Source organism: Columba livia, chromosome 16, assembly GCF_036013475.1.
Source record: "Columba livia isolate bColLiv1 breed racing homer chromosome 16, bColLiv1.pat.W.v2, whole genome shotgun sequence".
NCBI classification, from domain to species: domain Eukaryota; kingdom Metazoa; phylum Chordata; class Aves; order Columbiformes; family Columbidae; genus Columba; species Columba livia.
This window is the reverse complement of record NC_088617.1, coordinates 1,662,017-1,677,074: the sequence shown is the minus strand read 5'-3', so window position 1 is coordinate 1,677,074 and position 15,058 is coordinate 1,662,017. Positions and strand designations below refer to the sequence as shown.

Here is a 15,058-nt window from a genome sequence, read left to right as displayed (position 1 = left end):
GAAACAGGGATTCTCCCTCTCCAACAAGGTCTTCTCAGGGAACTTGGTCATTTCTGGGCATCCCCTACAGCCTGCTGGCAGCAGCCACCATCACAGCATCACCCCTCGCTTTTGGGGAGAGAAAAGACTATTCGGTGCTGACCCCCACACTAACAAGGATGCACCCGGGCCAACAGTGGTCGAGGTTAATCTGGGAACCACTCAGTAAATACCAGCTGTGCTGGAGACGTGCCGGGAACCCGCAGACACCGTAACCACGCACCAAGGGCTGCATTCGCTGCCTTGGTTTTTCAGCAAGGGTGGCATGTGAAGAGAACAACGTTCAAAGCCTCTGCTGCTGCTCGCCCAGGCGGCTACTTTTTAAAAAAGCAAAACACACCACTTTTTTGAGTTTGGAAACAACATCTGCCCTCCACTGAGCATCCAGAAGCACGAAGCGCAGAGTACTCAGACCCAGCTGGTATCACCGAAGCTGGCGTGGGTGTCAGCATGTCCCTCTCCGCCGCAGCCAGCACAGTGTTGGGCACCTCAAAAGACTTTTGTCCCCACTTTAAATTCTTGCCCAGGGTCCCAAGAACCCTCAGACCAACACCACAGGCTCATTGCAACGTCCCACAGCCTCCAAGCGAAACCCTTCCTTTCCCTGGTAGAAAACACCCTGGGGCACAGCCCTGGTATCAAAACAAGCCCATTTTCTACTCCTCCAAGCAAAACCAGAAGACAGATATGGGCTCCTGCTGGTTGTGATCCGCAATGTTTATTTGACCAAAAAAAATAGGCATTTTCATGCAGAATCTTTTGGTTCATAAAAGAAGGTCTTTCCCAGCAGCCACCTGACAATCGTTCCCCCCAAACCGAGAAATAAAGTGACCAAGGAGTTGGCAAAATAAAACAAACTGTCCAACTCCGACAAAGCAAAGTGGATCCTGTCGTTCAGTACAATATGGGAAAAATTGGCAAAAAGAGCTGATCTGCAGCTCCCATCTCTCAAGCACTATGGAGCTGACTCCGGACTCCAGCCCTCAGGTTGTCTGTCCAAGGGACAGACACACGTCCTTGTGCTGCAGGACCTCAAGTGAGAGCTGCTGCATCAGCATTTTTTAACTGGGTGATATAAATATAAAACATCAATAAAAACAGGTTCTTTGTACAGAAAATATCATCTCACAAGGCACTGGGGTGACAACCACGCGACCACTCGTGGTGGGTTCCAACCAGGCTTCTCCAGCTGCCGCTGAGCACCGGAGCGGGAGGAAGGAAGGGAAGGAAGACCGGAGAAGTCCCGGCGCTGCCATCCAAGAGGGATTCCACCCACCGCTGCCCCAACCACATCGGGAATGTTTTTTCTCCAGCTGGATGGTGCTTTTCCTTGGGGGGGTGGCATGACCCCGCGGGGGCTCCAGTCTCCATGGGATGGCTCAGGGCGGGGTTTGGCCTGGCGGGATGTGCATAGATGGGCTGGGGCTGGGGCTGCTCTGCCCGGCGCTCCCTCATCACACCAGCAGCCCCAGCCGCGTCACCTTGGCCGAGAGGAAGGAGTGGATGATAAAGACAATAGTTTTGGGGCAGGAGTGAAGATCCAATTGCTGCAAGAAAGGAACGGAAGGATGTTTGCAATGGGAAGGGGCTGTGTCTGGAGCAGCCACCAGTTTTCTGCTTGTGGTGGGGAGGGCAGGGATCTTCCAGAGCCCCCCAGAGCCCACCACAGCCTTACTAGGGTGCTGGGAAGGGCTATGCAGGGTGGGTGATGTGTGCAGGGTGGGTGATGTGCACAGGGGGGGTGCTCTGCTCCCCCTGGGGTCGGTGGGGGAGTGGGTGGGGTGAAGTCAACTCACGATCTCTCCCTCCGGTCCACCAAAGTCCAGGTAGAGCATCTTGGTGCCATCATCAGAGGACATCTGCAACTTCTCAAAGGGCTGTTGGAGCAGGATGGTCTTGCTGAGTCCAGGCTCGGTAGTGGAGATGGTGAAGCCTTTGTCGATGTGGATGGACAGGGTGCAATCCTGCCCCTTCCATGTGCAAGCTGGACATGGGGACGGGGGTGAGATGACAGCCACCCACACCACCGCCTGTCTCCCCCTGGCCCATCGCTGACCTGCTGAGACCTCCTGGACCAGCTCGGCAGCGCCGTGGGTACCGTCCACCAGCAGGCGGGTCCACAGCGCCAGGTCGCGGGGGCTCTCCAGGCTGAAGAGGTGGGTCTGCACGCCCAGCCGGGTGCCGCTGCGCAGCGCGAACGACAGCTCGGCCTCGTACAGCGCCGAGCCCTTGGCCGGCCCCGAGTGCACCAGCCTGCGGCACCGCACCGCGCTCAGCACCGCACCGCGCTCAGCACCGCGCTCAACACCGCGGTGGTGGCTGCGCGGCGGGGCCGGCAGGGGGCGCTGCAGCCCCGCGGGTGTGCTCCGCACCCCCCATTTCCCTCCGCACCCCCCTTTTCCCTCCGCACCCCCCTTCTCCCCCCGCACAGGCGGCACCTCCCGCGACCAGACCCTCCGGAGATGCCTTGAACCGACTGAACCTGCTCTGACACCCTGCACCACGCCCAGGGCCCTGCCACCACCCCTGGACACTGCCACCAACCCCAGGGCTCTGTCACCATCCCTGGACACTGACATCAACCTCAGGGCTCTGTCACCACCCCTGGATGCTGCCCTTATCCCCACTGTCTGCCACCATCCCAAGGGCTCTACTACTAACCCCAGCACCCTGCCAGCACCTCTAGACACTGCCACCATGCCCCCTAGCTCTGCCATCATCCCAAAAGCCTCTGCCACCAACCAGGGACTCTGCCATCATCACTGCCCTGAGCCCCAGCCCTTGCCTTGATCCCTGGACACTGCCACCACCCTGGAGTTCTACCACCAATGCTGGGGATCTGCCCGGACTCCCAGCCTTCACCACCACCCTGGGGCTCTTCCGTCCACCCTGGGGCTCTGCCCAGACCCCAGGCCCCTGCCAGCACCCTGTCCCCCATGCAGGGCAGGAGGGTGCTGGGCTGGTGGCCCCTACCTGGTGGCAATGAGGGGGTAGCTGTGCGCAGGCTTGCCCAGGGCGTCGCGGCTCTGCGGCAGGCTGCCGTACAGCAACAGCTCCTTCTCGGTGAGGACGGCCAAGAGGTTCCTGGTGCCAGCGCTGGGGAGCTGCAAGAGGATGGGGTCAGGGCCACCAGCAGTGTGGTGACATGGGGTGGCAGGGGGCATAGGGGTACCTGCTCGGTCAGCCAGCCCACGTGCTTGATGTCCCGTCCAGCCACCGTGCCAGCGCCCACCAGCTGCGCTCGCAGCTCCTCCTTCACCCGCGGCAGCAGCAGGGCCGCGTTGGCCTGGATGGCACTGAGCCACGACAGCGCTGTGGCCTCGTCCTTCGCCCGCAGGAAGAGGGCAACGCGCCCGTCCGCCGAGCACACCTCCAGGTACCTGCAGGGACACGGCGCCGCTGGGTCCCCGCCAGCCCTCGGCACCCCGGGGCACCGCGGTGGCATCGCCAGACCCCGGCAACATGTCCTGACCTGTGCTCCGGGTCGGTGGGGAGGCACTTGCGAGACACGTAGCACATCTTCAGAGGCACAGTCCTGCCCTCCCGGAGCTCCCGAGGGGGCAGGAGGGGGGATGACCGCTTCTGCGGGGCCGCAGGTGAGGGGTCCCAGCTGACTGTTGCCCCTGATGAGGAGTTCTTGAAGTAGGGCGAGATCTCCTTCATGTACTTCACTGGAAGAGAGGCAGCACATGGTTGAGGACATGGCGCGGACCAGGACAGCTTCATCCCACCCATCAGCACCCATTCACCCCACCAAAATCCCTTGCACCCTCTCTGCATTGGAGCTGGTGCCGCCTCCATTGCCTCTCACGAGTGGCCACGCATGGGTGCTGTGGGTCACAGAACAGTATGAGTTGAAGGGCCCTTCCCAGCTCCCCCAGTGCCCCCCTGCCATGAGCAGGGACATCTTCAGCAGCTCAGGTTGCTCAGAGCCCCGTCCAGCCTGGCCTGGGATGTCTCCAGGGATGGTTCAGCCACCACCTCTCTGGCCAACCTGGGCCAGGCTCTCACCACCCTCAGTGTAAACAATTTCTTCCTCATGTCCAGCCTGAATCTCCCTCCTTTAGTTTAAAACCATCACCCCTTGTCCTGTCACAACAGGCTCTGCTAAAACAGGGTCCTCTGCCCTGCACCCCTGTGGGTGTGGGAGGGGATGGCACTGGTGGGCAAGGTGGTACCAAGGGGTGACATGACATCTAGGATCCTCCCAGTGCCTCTGCCCCACCATTCCAGCCTGGGAAGCTCCCTCAGTCGGGTAAAAATGGCCATTCCCCCTTTATACTTTCTTTTAACCCAGATTAGTTCACAGATACAAGTCTGATCAGGTCCCTCGGGTGGCACATGGAGTCAGGGGGTGGAGAATGGGCAGGAGTCCCAGGCCAAAATTACACAGTCCAAACTGTGCTGGTACAGCTGGTCCCGCTGCCAAGTGGGAATAACAGCTCTCAAATACCATGGCTTGGCCCCAGGAAAAGCTTCCAACTGCGTGCTTGCAGCTTACATAGCCCTGCCCAGGGAGTTACAAACCAGGGACAAGAAACCAGCTTTGAGCCCCAGTGAGTTTGGCTCTGGAGCCAGAGCCCTCCAAGCTGTGCCAGGACAGTGGTCGGCTCCCGAGGTTTAGAGGAAGGGGGAGACGAAAGACACTGTGAATTCATGGGGCCCCACAGCTACATCCTGAAAATTAGGTTGGCAGCACCAGCCAAGAAGCTTGGGGTGAGCAGGGGGGATGCCCTGCACGCCACAGCCCAGTGGGACCAGTCACGGTCCAGCCCTGGGGACAGTGTGGGACTGGCTGGTAGCTCCAGGGAAGAGCTTCCCTTTGGTGGCCCTTGGGGGAAGGACCATGGGACAGACACGTGCCTGTTGCCACGTCCCCAAACGTCACCGCTGGTTTCACTCCAGGTCCAAGAGCGTGGCTTTGCTGCTGACTCTTGTAGCTGCCTGGTTGGTGGACCGGCTCCACCGCTGCAGCAAAGCCACGGCAGCCTGATTTTGTGCTAGAAAAATGCCCTTTTCCCACCAGGAGAGAGTCTGCACACAGAGCCTACCATCCCCATCCTTCACATGTCCATTTTCCCCTCCATTCCCCTCCCAGTGAGCTCCCCACAACCACCGAGTCCCGCAATCCCACACAGGACGGGGCACGGGGGGAGGCAGAGCCCCCCGGCAGGATGCAGCTATAAATGGTTGCGATGCCACTGCGGCACGTGGGTCCGGTTACCCCGCGGTGGCCCCAGGGCCAAGGAGGCAGCGTGGGGCCACCAGCCTCGTGCCCTGCACCTCCCAGTATAAATAGCCGCTGCGTTCCCGCAGGCATTTGAGCTGTGTTAGATTTTACCTGGGTCATTAATCTTGGCGGCGGGGACTGGCCATTATCCCAGTGCTCGGGAACTAATTGGAGTTCAGAAAGATACCATTCAGCTGCTGAAACCCGAGCAGTGTCCCCATGCCAGCCTGTGGCTCCCTGGGCATGCGGAGGATGTCACCGCCATTAGCTGCACGACGGTGGGGTCATGTCCCGACGGAGCAAAGAGAAGCAGTGCCCGGCCCAGGACAGGGCACGGAGAATTAGGCAATGGCCGGTGCGTGTGCCTCTCTGGCACGTGGCTCTCAGGAGGATTTGAGGCTGGTCCCGAAGCACCGATGGGTTCCCGCAGCACAACAGGGATCTCGAGCTGACAGGGGCAGCCAGGACATGGTGGGGGCTGCGGTGCTCCCCGGGGACCTGTCACCGTCCCTGGGAGCTGCTGTCTCCCCCAGTGACAGCCATGGGTTATATTTCAGAGACACATGGCACAGCCAGGGGACACTCAGGGTGACAATGCTGTCCCCAGCCTGCTCTGCAGCAGTGGCCGCTGCGTCCCTGCCCGTTCCTTGAAAAGCAAATAATGAAGCTGCACGGGCTTTCAAGGGGACAACTTGCACCTCTGCCAGTCACTTCATGGCAGCAGAATCACCTGGTATTGAACAGATTCATTAACTACCTCCACCTCATTAATGCAAACAACTCGGACCATATTATGCATCTTCTCTGCCACTGGTAACTGTAATTCTTCATTATTATTTTTAATTAACATCTTGCAGTGCTGGGACTCCCAGGCTGGCTGCCCTTTCCTGGTTAGCCAGCATCCTCCAAAAAGTCACTTGGCACAAACCCTGCCTTGCTGCTCATGACTTAAAGCCACCTCCATCCAGCAAACAGTCCCCTCGGTGCCTGCGGGCAAACCCACGGAGCCCCGAGGCCACGGTGCTCCCCGCTGGCTCTCTGCTCCCCCAGGGACACGGCCTGTCCCACAGAGCTTCTCCCGCACAGAGGAGGGGGGATGAATAGGACCTTTAATTGCTCAGGGTTTTGCACTAAATAACACTGTATTTTATGTTTGGGGGGAACAGCAAAAGTCTCTGGGGAGGCTACATGTGAGCAGCTGTTTGCGGCCACCTGTGCCCAGGTCACCTCTCTGCAGAAGGTGACAGCACAAGGCTCCTGAGCCCAGAGCATCGCTGAGTGTGCCCCAAACCCTGCTGTGAGCTGCACCGGCGACATGTTTAACTGAAGACCCTACATCGGCCCTTCTCCCTATGTTGGAGTCAGATTTTTTTCTCCTCAGCACCCCAGAAAGGGGCAAAGCCACAAAAATCCCTTGGTTTAAGTTCCCAGTTCCTCCCCTCTAACCAGCCCATCCCTCCCAAGGACGGGGAATGAGCCCGAACCAAGCGAAGCTGCACCCTCCATCCTGAGCCACCATCACTCACCCCACACACCAGCACCACCCAAACCAAGCTCCTGACCCCACAGAGCTTTGCTGAGGAGCCACAAACCTTCCTCCAGCCCCAAAAGCAGCCCCACAGTGACCCAGAAGCGGGCTCAAGAGCCCCCACCCGCTGCCTGGGCCACCAGCACGTGCTGCTTCAGCCCAAGATCACACACAGATCCACTGCGGAGAGGCTGAACCCCGTGCTGCTGGGCAGGGGTAGGATGGGTCCTGGTTTTTCTCCCCACCAAGAGCTTCCCAGCAGCATCTGTACGGTGCTGTGAGTCAGAAAGGTCCAACCATACAGGTGGCCACTGCATCAGGAAAGATTGCAAAGAGGTCCTGGAGATCCAGCGCTTGCCCTAAGGAGATGCTAAACCCATCTCCAGCTGGTCTCTCTCTGTCTTGGGACTAACAATGCAAAATTAACATGTGAAACTGGGGGGAGGCCAGCAAACACACATTTCAAGTGACACCTGGAAAGGCTGTGACCTATGGTGTGCTTCCAAAATGCTACTGTCACTCCATCCCACACCCCACCCAAGGACCGTCCCCTGTCCCCAGCTCTGAACGCAAACAAGGTGGCAGCTGCTGGTCACAGCCACCTCAACTGAAACCCTTCCATCTCAGGGAGGAAGATGCCATGGGATGCTGCGGGATGGAGGCGCCACCACTGTCCCTCCTGTCCCTGTCCCAGCACTCAGGGCCACATGCCCCAGCTCTTTCCTAAATATTCCCCTGTGCTGCATGGCCAGTGGTGACCCACAGGCTAAGTGATCTCAAGGACATCATGAGACAACTCTCCACGCTTCCATGGGAGAAAAAACATCCCCAGAAAACTCTCCAGAGAAAGCAAAGCGTCAGGGCAGCGAGCTGTGGAGAAGGTAGGAGGACACGGACCCCCATCATCACTCTGCATCATCCCAAGGGCAGGTCCGAACTCTCCCTTTCTGCTTGGGTTTGTCACCACGTCTAAACCACACGAGCACACACAGCACTGCCGAGGGCAAAGCACAGCTGCTCAGCCCCCCAGGACTGTCACATCTGCCAGAGGACATTCACTCCAGTGTCCCACAAAGGGCCGGAGACCACCTCAGGGCTTTCTCTCCTGCTGAGCCCTGAAGGGCAGCAGCGACAGGGAACCGCACAAATCCTGTCTGCCACCATCCCCTCCATCCTGCACCGTGTGTTATTCACCCCAGCACCACCTCAATTTTGTGGGTGCTTCACATTTCACACCATCCACACCTCCACCCTCTGCGACTGCAGGGCAATCAGACGGGCATCCCCAGTGCCGTGCTCTCCCAAAACCCCTCCATTTATCTGAATTTCAACCTTCCAAGCTATGACTTGACCGAGTGAGCTGTGACAGCCCCAGCAGCCAGAGCCCCGGAGTCGAGACGCCCACAGCTGCCCCAGCTCCTCCTCCCAGTGCCCATACAGCACAAGGGCCTCTCTGGGAAAACCATTCCTGGCACCAAAGCACTTCCCAGGGCAGCTGGAAGGATGTTTATCAGGCTTTCTCGTGCTGTGGAGGGTCTCTAGGTACCAAGCAACGCAGAAAAAAAAACAAGGGATAAATAAGGTAAGGGAGAGCAACTCTCCCCAGAATAACAATGTAATATAAATACAGTCAAACTCCTGCAAATATCATGAGAGTAGTCTGGCACATCTGAGAAAACTCTTGGCAGGACACATGGGCAGGTCTCTGCGTGTCCTCACGCCCGGCCAGCAACGACACCCCGGGCCAGCAGCCCAGATGAGCAGCCCCAGGTGAGACCTGGCACACGGAGCCACTGCTGATATTCAAATTAAAATCATCATCTCCCAGCTCTGCCACTTTGGGGACTCCCACCCCAACTCACAGTGCCATGAGGAGGTACAGGCTCTCCCAGTTTTGTTACCTGCTGCAACGCTGCTTGCACACTACCCTAAAAACTCCTAAAAGCAGCCAGGAGCAGCGAGGCTGCAAACGGACACTGGATGTGCCAAATTGTTCAGTTTCGGTACTTACAGCAACCGTAAGGGAAGCCGGAGTCATCCCTGCCAGCGCACAGGGACCAGAAAGTGCCTGCTTGATGTTACGGCCACCGTGTCACTTTTCAGTGAGCCCAGGCATGAGGAGGGCACAGGGGGGCTGCCCTTTAACATGCTTTGTGCACCTTGGGGCCACCCCCTGCCAGGGGACAGGCCATCACCTCCGCTGGGCAGTGACAGCCCCACCATCCTCCACGGGGAGGGCTTTACCGTGCTGGCAAACCCCAAACAGGGAGGAGATTGACATGCACCATGTACTTGCTGCAGCAGAGACCCTTGCCATGCTCCAGCTGTCACCTGCAGCATCCCCGAGCAACACAGTGACGAAGGAGCCCAAGGGCATCAGCTACAAACTAATTAAAAAGCCTCCAGTGTGTCGTGGTGGGAGCCGGCCCAGCCCCGTTCTCCTCCCAAGGGTACCTGCAGGGAGTTTTAATTAATTAAGAAGCCCAGCGGGTCATAGCTGAGCTACAGCAAAGGCCCTGCCTGCCACTGCCTCCTGGCAGCGCCCCGTCCCTGGGGGATGGAGGAGGAGAAGTGGTGGTCCAGGGAGAGAAGTTAATCTCTACAGAAAGAGCAGCTCATCTCCACCTCCCGCAGGACCCCCGGCAGAAAGGAAACTCATGCCAATATAAAGGACACCAAAGAGAAGGAAAAATAACAAAGAGGATGGTCCAAGAACAACGGCTACGGGGAGGAATTTCACAGACTCCCAGAGAAAGAGGTTCTTGTATTTCTCTTTGGTAAAAAAAAAAACAAAACACAGCACACAACCCCACCACCAACCCTATCTGCTCCCAGCAGCTGTGCAGAGCAGCACATTCCTCCGGCTGAACCGTGGTCCTGCGGCTCCCAGGAGAGGAGGAACCCACAGCAGAAAGGGCTGAGCGAAGCGAAAAATGAAAATCTGGAGCTGAGACAATGTGGGGAAGGCGCTGGAAAGCGAGAGCCACGGCGGTCGCTGGCAGGAGAAGACACAGAGCTCTTCTTTGTCCAGGCAGAGCCCAGAGCGCTGCCCCCGACTAAAACCTCCCTTAGGGATGTGCAGCCCTACAACTGCCCCAGATGAGTCTCTGGTGTCCAGACCCTCTCAATGAGCCAAGGCAACCTGGGGGCTTGTTGGTGGGGAGGGGAAGGGTCCTGTCCTGAGGGACGTATCCCAGTAGACTTGGGGTTCGCCTGTCAGGCACCCCATGAGGAGGCACCTCCTACATCTGCGTTCCTGAGCTGGCCCTGCCTGCTCCTCCTGCCTGCCCCAAATCCCCTCCAGCAAACCAAGAGGTGCCCAGCGCCACTCCAGCTGAGGATGCGGGTTTAAAGGAAATCACAGAAAAAGCATAGAAGGGAATGGAGCTGGTGAGGGGCTGGAGCACAAGTGTGATGTGAGCAGCTGAGGGACCTGGGGGTTCAGCTGGAGAACAGGAGCTGAGGGGAGACCTTCTGATCTCTGAACTGCCTGAAAGGAGCTTGGAGCCAGGGGGGTCGGGCTCTGCTCCCCAGGAACAAGCGCCAGGAGCAGAGAAAACGGCCTCAAGTTGCGCCAGGGGAGGTTGAGGTTGGATCTGGGAACAATTTCTTCCCCAAAGGGCTGTGGGGCATTGGAACAGGCTGCCCAGGGCAGTGCTGGAGTCACCAGCCCTGGAGGGCTGGACAGACACAGAGATGAGGTTCTCAGAGACATGGGGTAGTGCCAGGGTTGGGTTAATAGTTAGACTTGATGATCTTGAAGGTCCCTTCCAACCAAAACGATTCTATGATTCCATGTTGTTTTCCATTTCATAGAGTGTGCACGTGTGTGTGCAGATGATGTGTCATCCCCATGCTCCCAGCACACCACCAGGAAAAACGAGGATGAGTTCCCTAGAAGCAGGAAAACCCTCGTCCCTTCTCGCACCCTCATCTCTTACCTTCTAGCACCACCTCCTTGCCCGTCTTCTTCAACGCCTGCACCGCCTCGTCGTGCGTCGCCTCGGAAAGGTCGGTCCCGTTGACGGAGAGGATGGCGTCCCCCACGTACAGCGCTTCGGTCTGATCCGCTGCCAGCCCCTTAAATATCTTGGAGATCAAGATGGGCATTTTATTCTCGCGGCCACCTTGAAACAGAAAAGAAACAAAGGGGTTGTGGTTGTTTGAGCACACAGAGGAGTGGGAGGAGAGGGGGGTGCTCGGGTACCAGCCGGCCTGGCAGGCTGAGCCCTCCTCCCAGTTCTCTGCCGCACTGGGACAGTTTCCTCAGATGCCCACGGCACACTCGTAACAACCACAGCAGCCAAAATACCACGAGGCTTTACAGCAGATGAAGATAATTGCTCCAAAACCACTCTGAACAGTTGCAGATTTCCTCACAGAGTGAACGCATACCCTGGCCATCTCCCCATCGATTCTGGCAGGAAAGCATGCCTTTATTTGCATTATTAATCATGTGTCCTAAGCAACTATCCCTGCTCTGGGGACTTCATGATCTAAACAGACAAGACAGCCAAATGTTTTAGGAGAGGCAAGAGAGTCAGGGAGAAGTGAACCAACCTGGCTGTTTGCTCCTCTCCGCACAGTAGCCCTATTTACCTGCTGCTCCCCGTTCTCCAGTTTAAAACTATGCTATTCAAGCCTCCTGGCAGCTCAAGGAGATCATTTTGCACATTAACTTTTGAACTCGCAGGGAGATTCGAGCCTGAGCTCCAGCCCAGGCAGGAGCAGTCAGGGATCAGCAGCACCAACGTGCCCCACGCCCCAGGACAGCCTGTCCCGAGGAGCCTCCAGGAGATCATCTCTGGTCTTGGGGGGAGATTTGAGCCCAGTCTGTTGTCACCACCCACCCCAGCGCTGCTCCCAGCCAGTGCCACAGGCATTTCCTCGCTCAGCCTCCTGCCAAGCCCCTCGCAGGGCTCTGGTTATCAGCTGTTGGAGGCCCCCGTGGGGGCTGCTCGGTGCTGCCGAGCCCGTCCTTACCGCAGCGGCTCCTGGCCCGCGCTGCCGGCACCGACAGCCCCTGCCAGGGCCAGGAGTCCCCGCCAGCCCGGCTCCCCGCGGGCCCGCCAGGCAGGGGACAGCCAGCCCAGCAGCGTGGGCACCCGTCCCCTCGCCACGTCACCTCACCCGCACCCCGGTTTGTGGTGAAGCATCCCCAGGTGACACGCAGCTGGCACGCTTTTTAACTTGGAAGCGCCAGCATCCTGGGTGACGAGGAGCAATGTCCCACCACCCATAACAGCTTCCAGCTCCCATTTCACATAACAACTACTTGGTTTCCACATACGTCACTGCAAAAATAAAGTTTTAACTGAACCAAGTAATGCTTCTCCTTTCCTGGGAGAGCTACAGGGCTGGCAATAACTTGCCAGCCAAAGGGTTATTACGAAGGGGGCTTCATGCTTCCCAAAAAGAAGGGCTGGCAAGCTCGGGCACCTGGCAGACACAGCCAGTGGCAGCGTTTCGACCCAGTCCCAGCACCTGGACATCCACATCGCAAAACCTCCCGACTTCCAGAGGGAGCCGGAGGCTGCAGCCGCGTCCCCTCCGAGCTGGGAGGAGAAGCCACGTAAGGAGGTGAGAGCCCCAGAGCTTCCCTGCCGCTGCCCGCGGGGCTGCCGAGCCCGCACACCGAGCTACGAATCTCTCGCCCATGCACTGCGATGGCCCTTTGCTGCCTGTTTAATCCTCCCTTCGTGGAGCTTGCAACGCACTTGCAGTTGCATGAAAAGCAAAGGCAGGCAGAAACGCCATCCCTGCCCCAAGAAGTTTCCAGCGTGAAGTTGAGGCGAGTCACGGAGGAGGGGGGCAGCTCGCGAGGGAGAACAGGGATTACAACACAGCGGCTTTTCGCTGCCCAGCTCTCCGGGAGCGGACATCTCCAAGCTTGAGAGCATTGGTTTCACGTCCCAGCTCTCTGCACCTGGAGATCGTCAAGGGCTCTACAATCGCTTCATTTTACTGACAGTTTTAAAGGGGCATTTCTCAGCACAGGAGCATAGGGGGGACAAGGACACGCTAGCAAAGCCCTCCCTTTGGCTGCAAAAAGGCAGCTTTTTTTGTAATCAGGTACCCTGAGTGTCCCATCTGCCTCATGAGACAGCACCCTGCCTCTGCCGGCAAAGGGGCCACGGGAGCCCCCTGCAACTCCCAAACATCAGGGACCCCCACTCCAGCCGGGGTGCAGTGCCAAGGGGCTGATCTGTCACCCCCGGACCCCAAAGTGCTGCTCTGTCCCTGGGCTGGCGATGTTTCAGGTCCCATCACTGCCACACATCCTGCACAAGGGCTGGGTTAGGGCACTGAAGACTCCAACGCCAGCCCTTGCCCCAGCTCCGCTTCCCCGCGGGCTCTTATTCCGGGTGCGGGAGCGAGCGGCTGGAAAAGCGGCAGCAACAGGTCCCGGCGCCCGCTGCCTCCCCCCACCGCGGGACGCCCCCCCCGCCCTGGCTCTCACCTTTGATGCTGATGCCGAGCCCCCCCACGTCCTGCTTGACGACGCGAACCGTGCGCCTGATGTTGGCGAGCGCCTCGGGCACGGCGGAGCCCGGCTCCCCGCCGTTCAGCTGCGCCGCCGCCGCCTCGCCGGGGCCGCCCGCGGGGCCGGGGCCGTCGGCCGGGCTCACCCCCAGCACGTCCTCGGCCAGGGTGAGGAGGACGCGGAGCCACTGCCCGCCGGGGCCGCGCAGCTCCAGCAGCCCGCTGCGCGGGGCGCGCCTGCCCGCCGCCATCTTCCGCGCCTGCTGCGCCGCCCCCCGCGCCCCGCTCCGCGCCGCTCCGCGCCCCGCGCGCCGCCCCGCGCACCGCCCCGCCGCGCCGGGACAGGGCACGGGTGGGAGGTGACCCGCGGCCGCGCTCCGGCCCCGCGTGGGGCGCAGGGAGGGACCCCGGCGCACGATGCTCCGTTGCTTGTCCCCGATCTGGCCCTGGACGTGCTGGGGGTCATATAGTCATAGAGTCATTTTGGTTGGAAGAGGCCCTCAGGATCATCGAGTCCGACCATTAACCCAACTCTAGCACTAAAATATGTAGCTAAGAACCTCATCTCCACGTCTGTTCAACCCCTCCAGGGATGGTGACTCCACCACTGCCCTGGGCAGCCTGTTCCAATGCCCCACAGCCCTTTCTGGGAATAATTTTTTCCTAATATCCAATCTAAACCTCCCCTGGAGAAACTTGAGGCCATTTCCTCTTGTCCTATCACTTGCTACTTGGGAAAAGAGACCAACACCCTCCATGCTCCAGCCTTCTTTCAGGTAGTTGTAGACAGTGACAAGGTCTCCCCTCAGCCTCCTGTTCTCCAGGCTAAACAGCCCCTGTTCCCACAGCCTTCCCTGTCACAACTTAAGGCCATTTCCTCTTGTCCTGTCACTTGTTGGGGGTCCCCGTGCTGGCCTGTGTCACGGGGGAGGCAGCAGGAGCCAGACAGGGTTCAGCTGGCTCAGCCCTTAGTCCACACTGGCAACTACCGCGCCCCTCACCTGCAGCCTGTTCCCATGGTGGGGTGCCCAGCAGCAGTGGGGTCTGGTGGACCAGCAAGAGCACTGGGCTGAAGGCCTGGGACATAAATCTGCAGGGCTGAGCAGGATGCTCAGGGAGCTCCTGGAGCACCCACTCCTGCACCCCTGCCCAGGGTGGCCACCCAGGCAGAGCCTGTGGGACACCTCGGGGTGGGTGCTGCATTACAGGGGTTTCTATCCCATGTTCGCAAAACTCTTCTGTGCAACAGCAGCGCAGGAGCAGCGCAGGGCAGGGGCTGCCGGCATCCAGTCCCGATCCAAGTTGTTTCTGGGCAGCCAGTTTCCTTGCAGTGACCCATGGGCAGGCCCCTCCAAACAGCCCCTGCAGGTATTAAACAGCAGCGAGGCAGGGGGAGAAGATGTTTACACACACTCAGAAAGGCTGTGTTGCTTTTCCCTTGCTTGTCCAGCTTCTTGAAAACACGGAAAACATTTTGTTTTCTTTGGCAGACCAGCATTTTTTTCTGCAGACGTGAGGCAGCAATTACAAGCAGAAAATACCTCTAGGAGTGAAAATACTTCTTGGTGCATCCCCCGTGCACTTTGGGCGGCTCCAAAAGTGTCTGGGATGGGTCCCCGAGCCTCTGCAAAACACAAGGATGTATAAGAATTCAGTGACATTTACTGCAGGCTGGAAGGGGACACAGCGAGGGGCTCTGGATGCCCGGGGCAGCGGGTTCACAGGGTGCACTGCTCAGCACAGCCCTTCCCCGGCCGGGGGCCACGGCCAGCCCTGCA

General features: G+C 58.9%; 1 protein-coding gene across 2 annotated transcripts; it reads right to left on the bottom strand.

The window, feature by feature from the left end:
- Positions 1-727: 727 nt before the first annotated feature.
- Positions 728-13,585, bottom strand: SNTA1 (syntrophin alpha 1). Of its 2 annotated transcripts, none has more exons than XM_065031839.1 (8): positions 13,258-13,585; positions 10,739-10,924; positions 3,512-3,710; positions 3,212-3,419; positions 3,013-3,143; positions 2,096-2,223; positions 1,836-2,023; positions 728-1,586 (listed from the first exon to the last, which is right to left on the bottom strand). In XM_065031839.1, the coding sequence occupies exons 1-8, from the start codon at positions 13,529-13,531 to the stop codon at positions 1,494-1,496; spliced, it is 1,407 nt and encodes a 468-aa protein (XP_064887911.1). In that variant the 5' UTR covers positions 13,532-13,585; the 3' UTR covers positions 728-1,493. The 2 variants fall into 2 exon arrangements, with proteins under 2 accessions (XP_064887911.1, XP_064887910.1); XM_065031838.1 differs by having other exon boundaries at positions 2,096-2,292; positions 13,258-13,580.
- Between the last annotated feature and the right edge of the window lie 1,473 nt (positions 13,586-15,058).

Excerpts from the sequence above, each read along its gene's own strand:
- SNTA1 (XM_065031838.1), bottom strand. The coding sequence starts at position 13,531 with ATGGCGGCGGGCAGGCGCGCCCCGCGCAGCGGGCTGCTGGAGCTGCGC. Across the intron at positions 10,925-13,257 it reads GCTCGGCATCAGCATCAAAG|GTGGCCGCGAGAATAAAATG; the intron begins GTGAGAGCCAGG and ends TTCTGTTTCAAG. Across the intron at positions 3,420-3,511 it reads CCCACCGACCCGGAGCACAG|GTACCTGGAGGTGTGCTCGG; the intron begins GTCAGGACATGT and ends GTGTCCCTGCAG.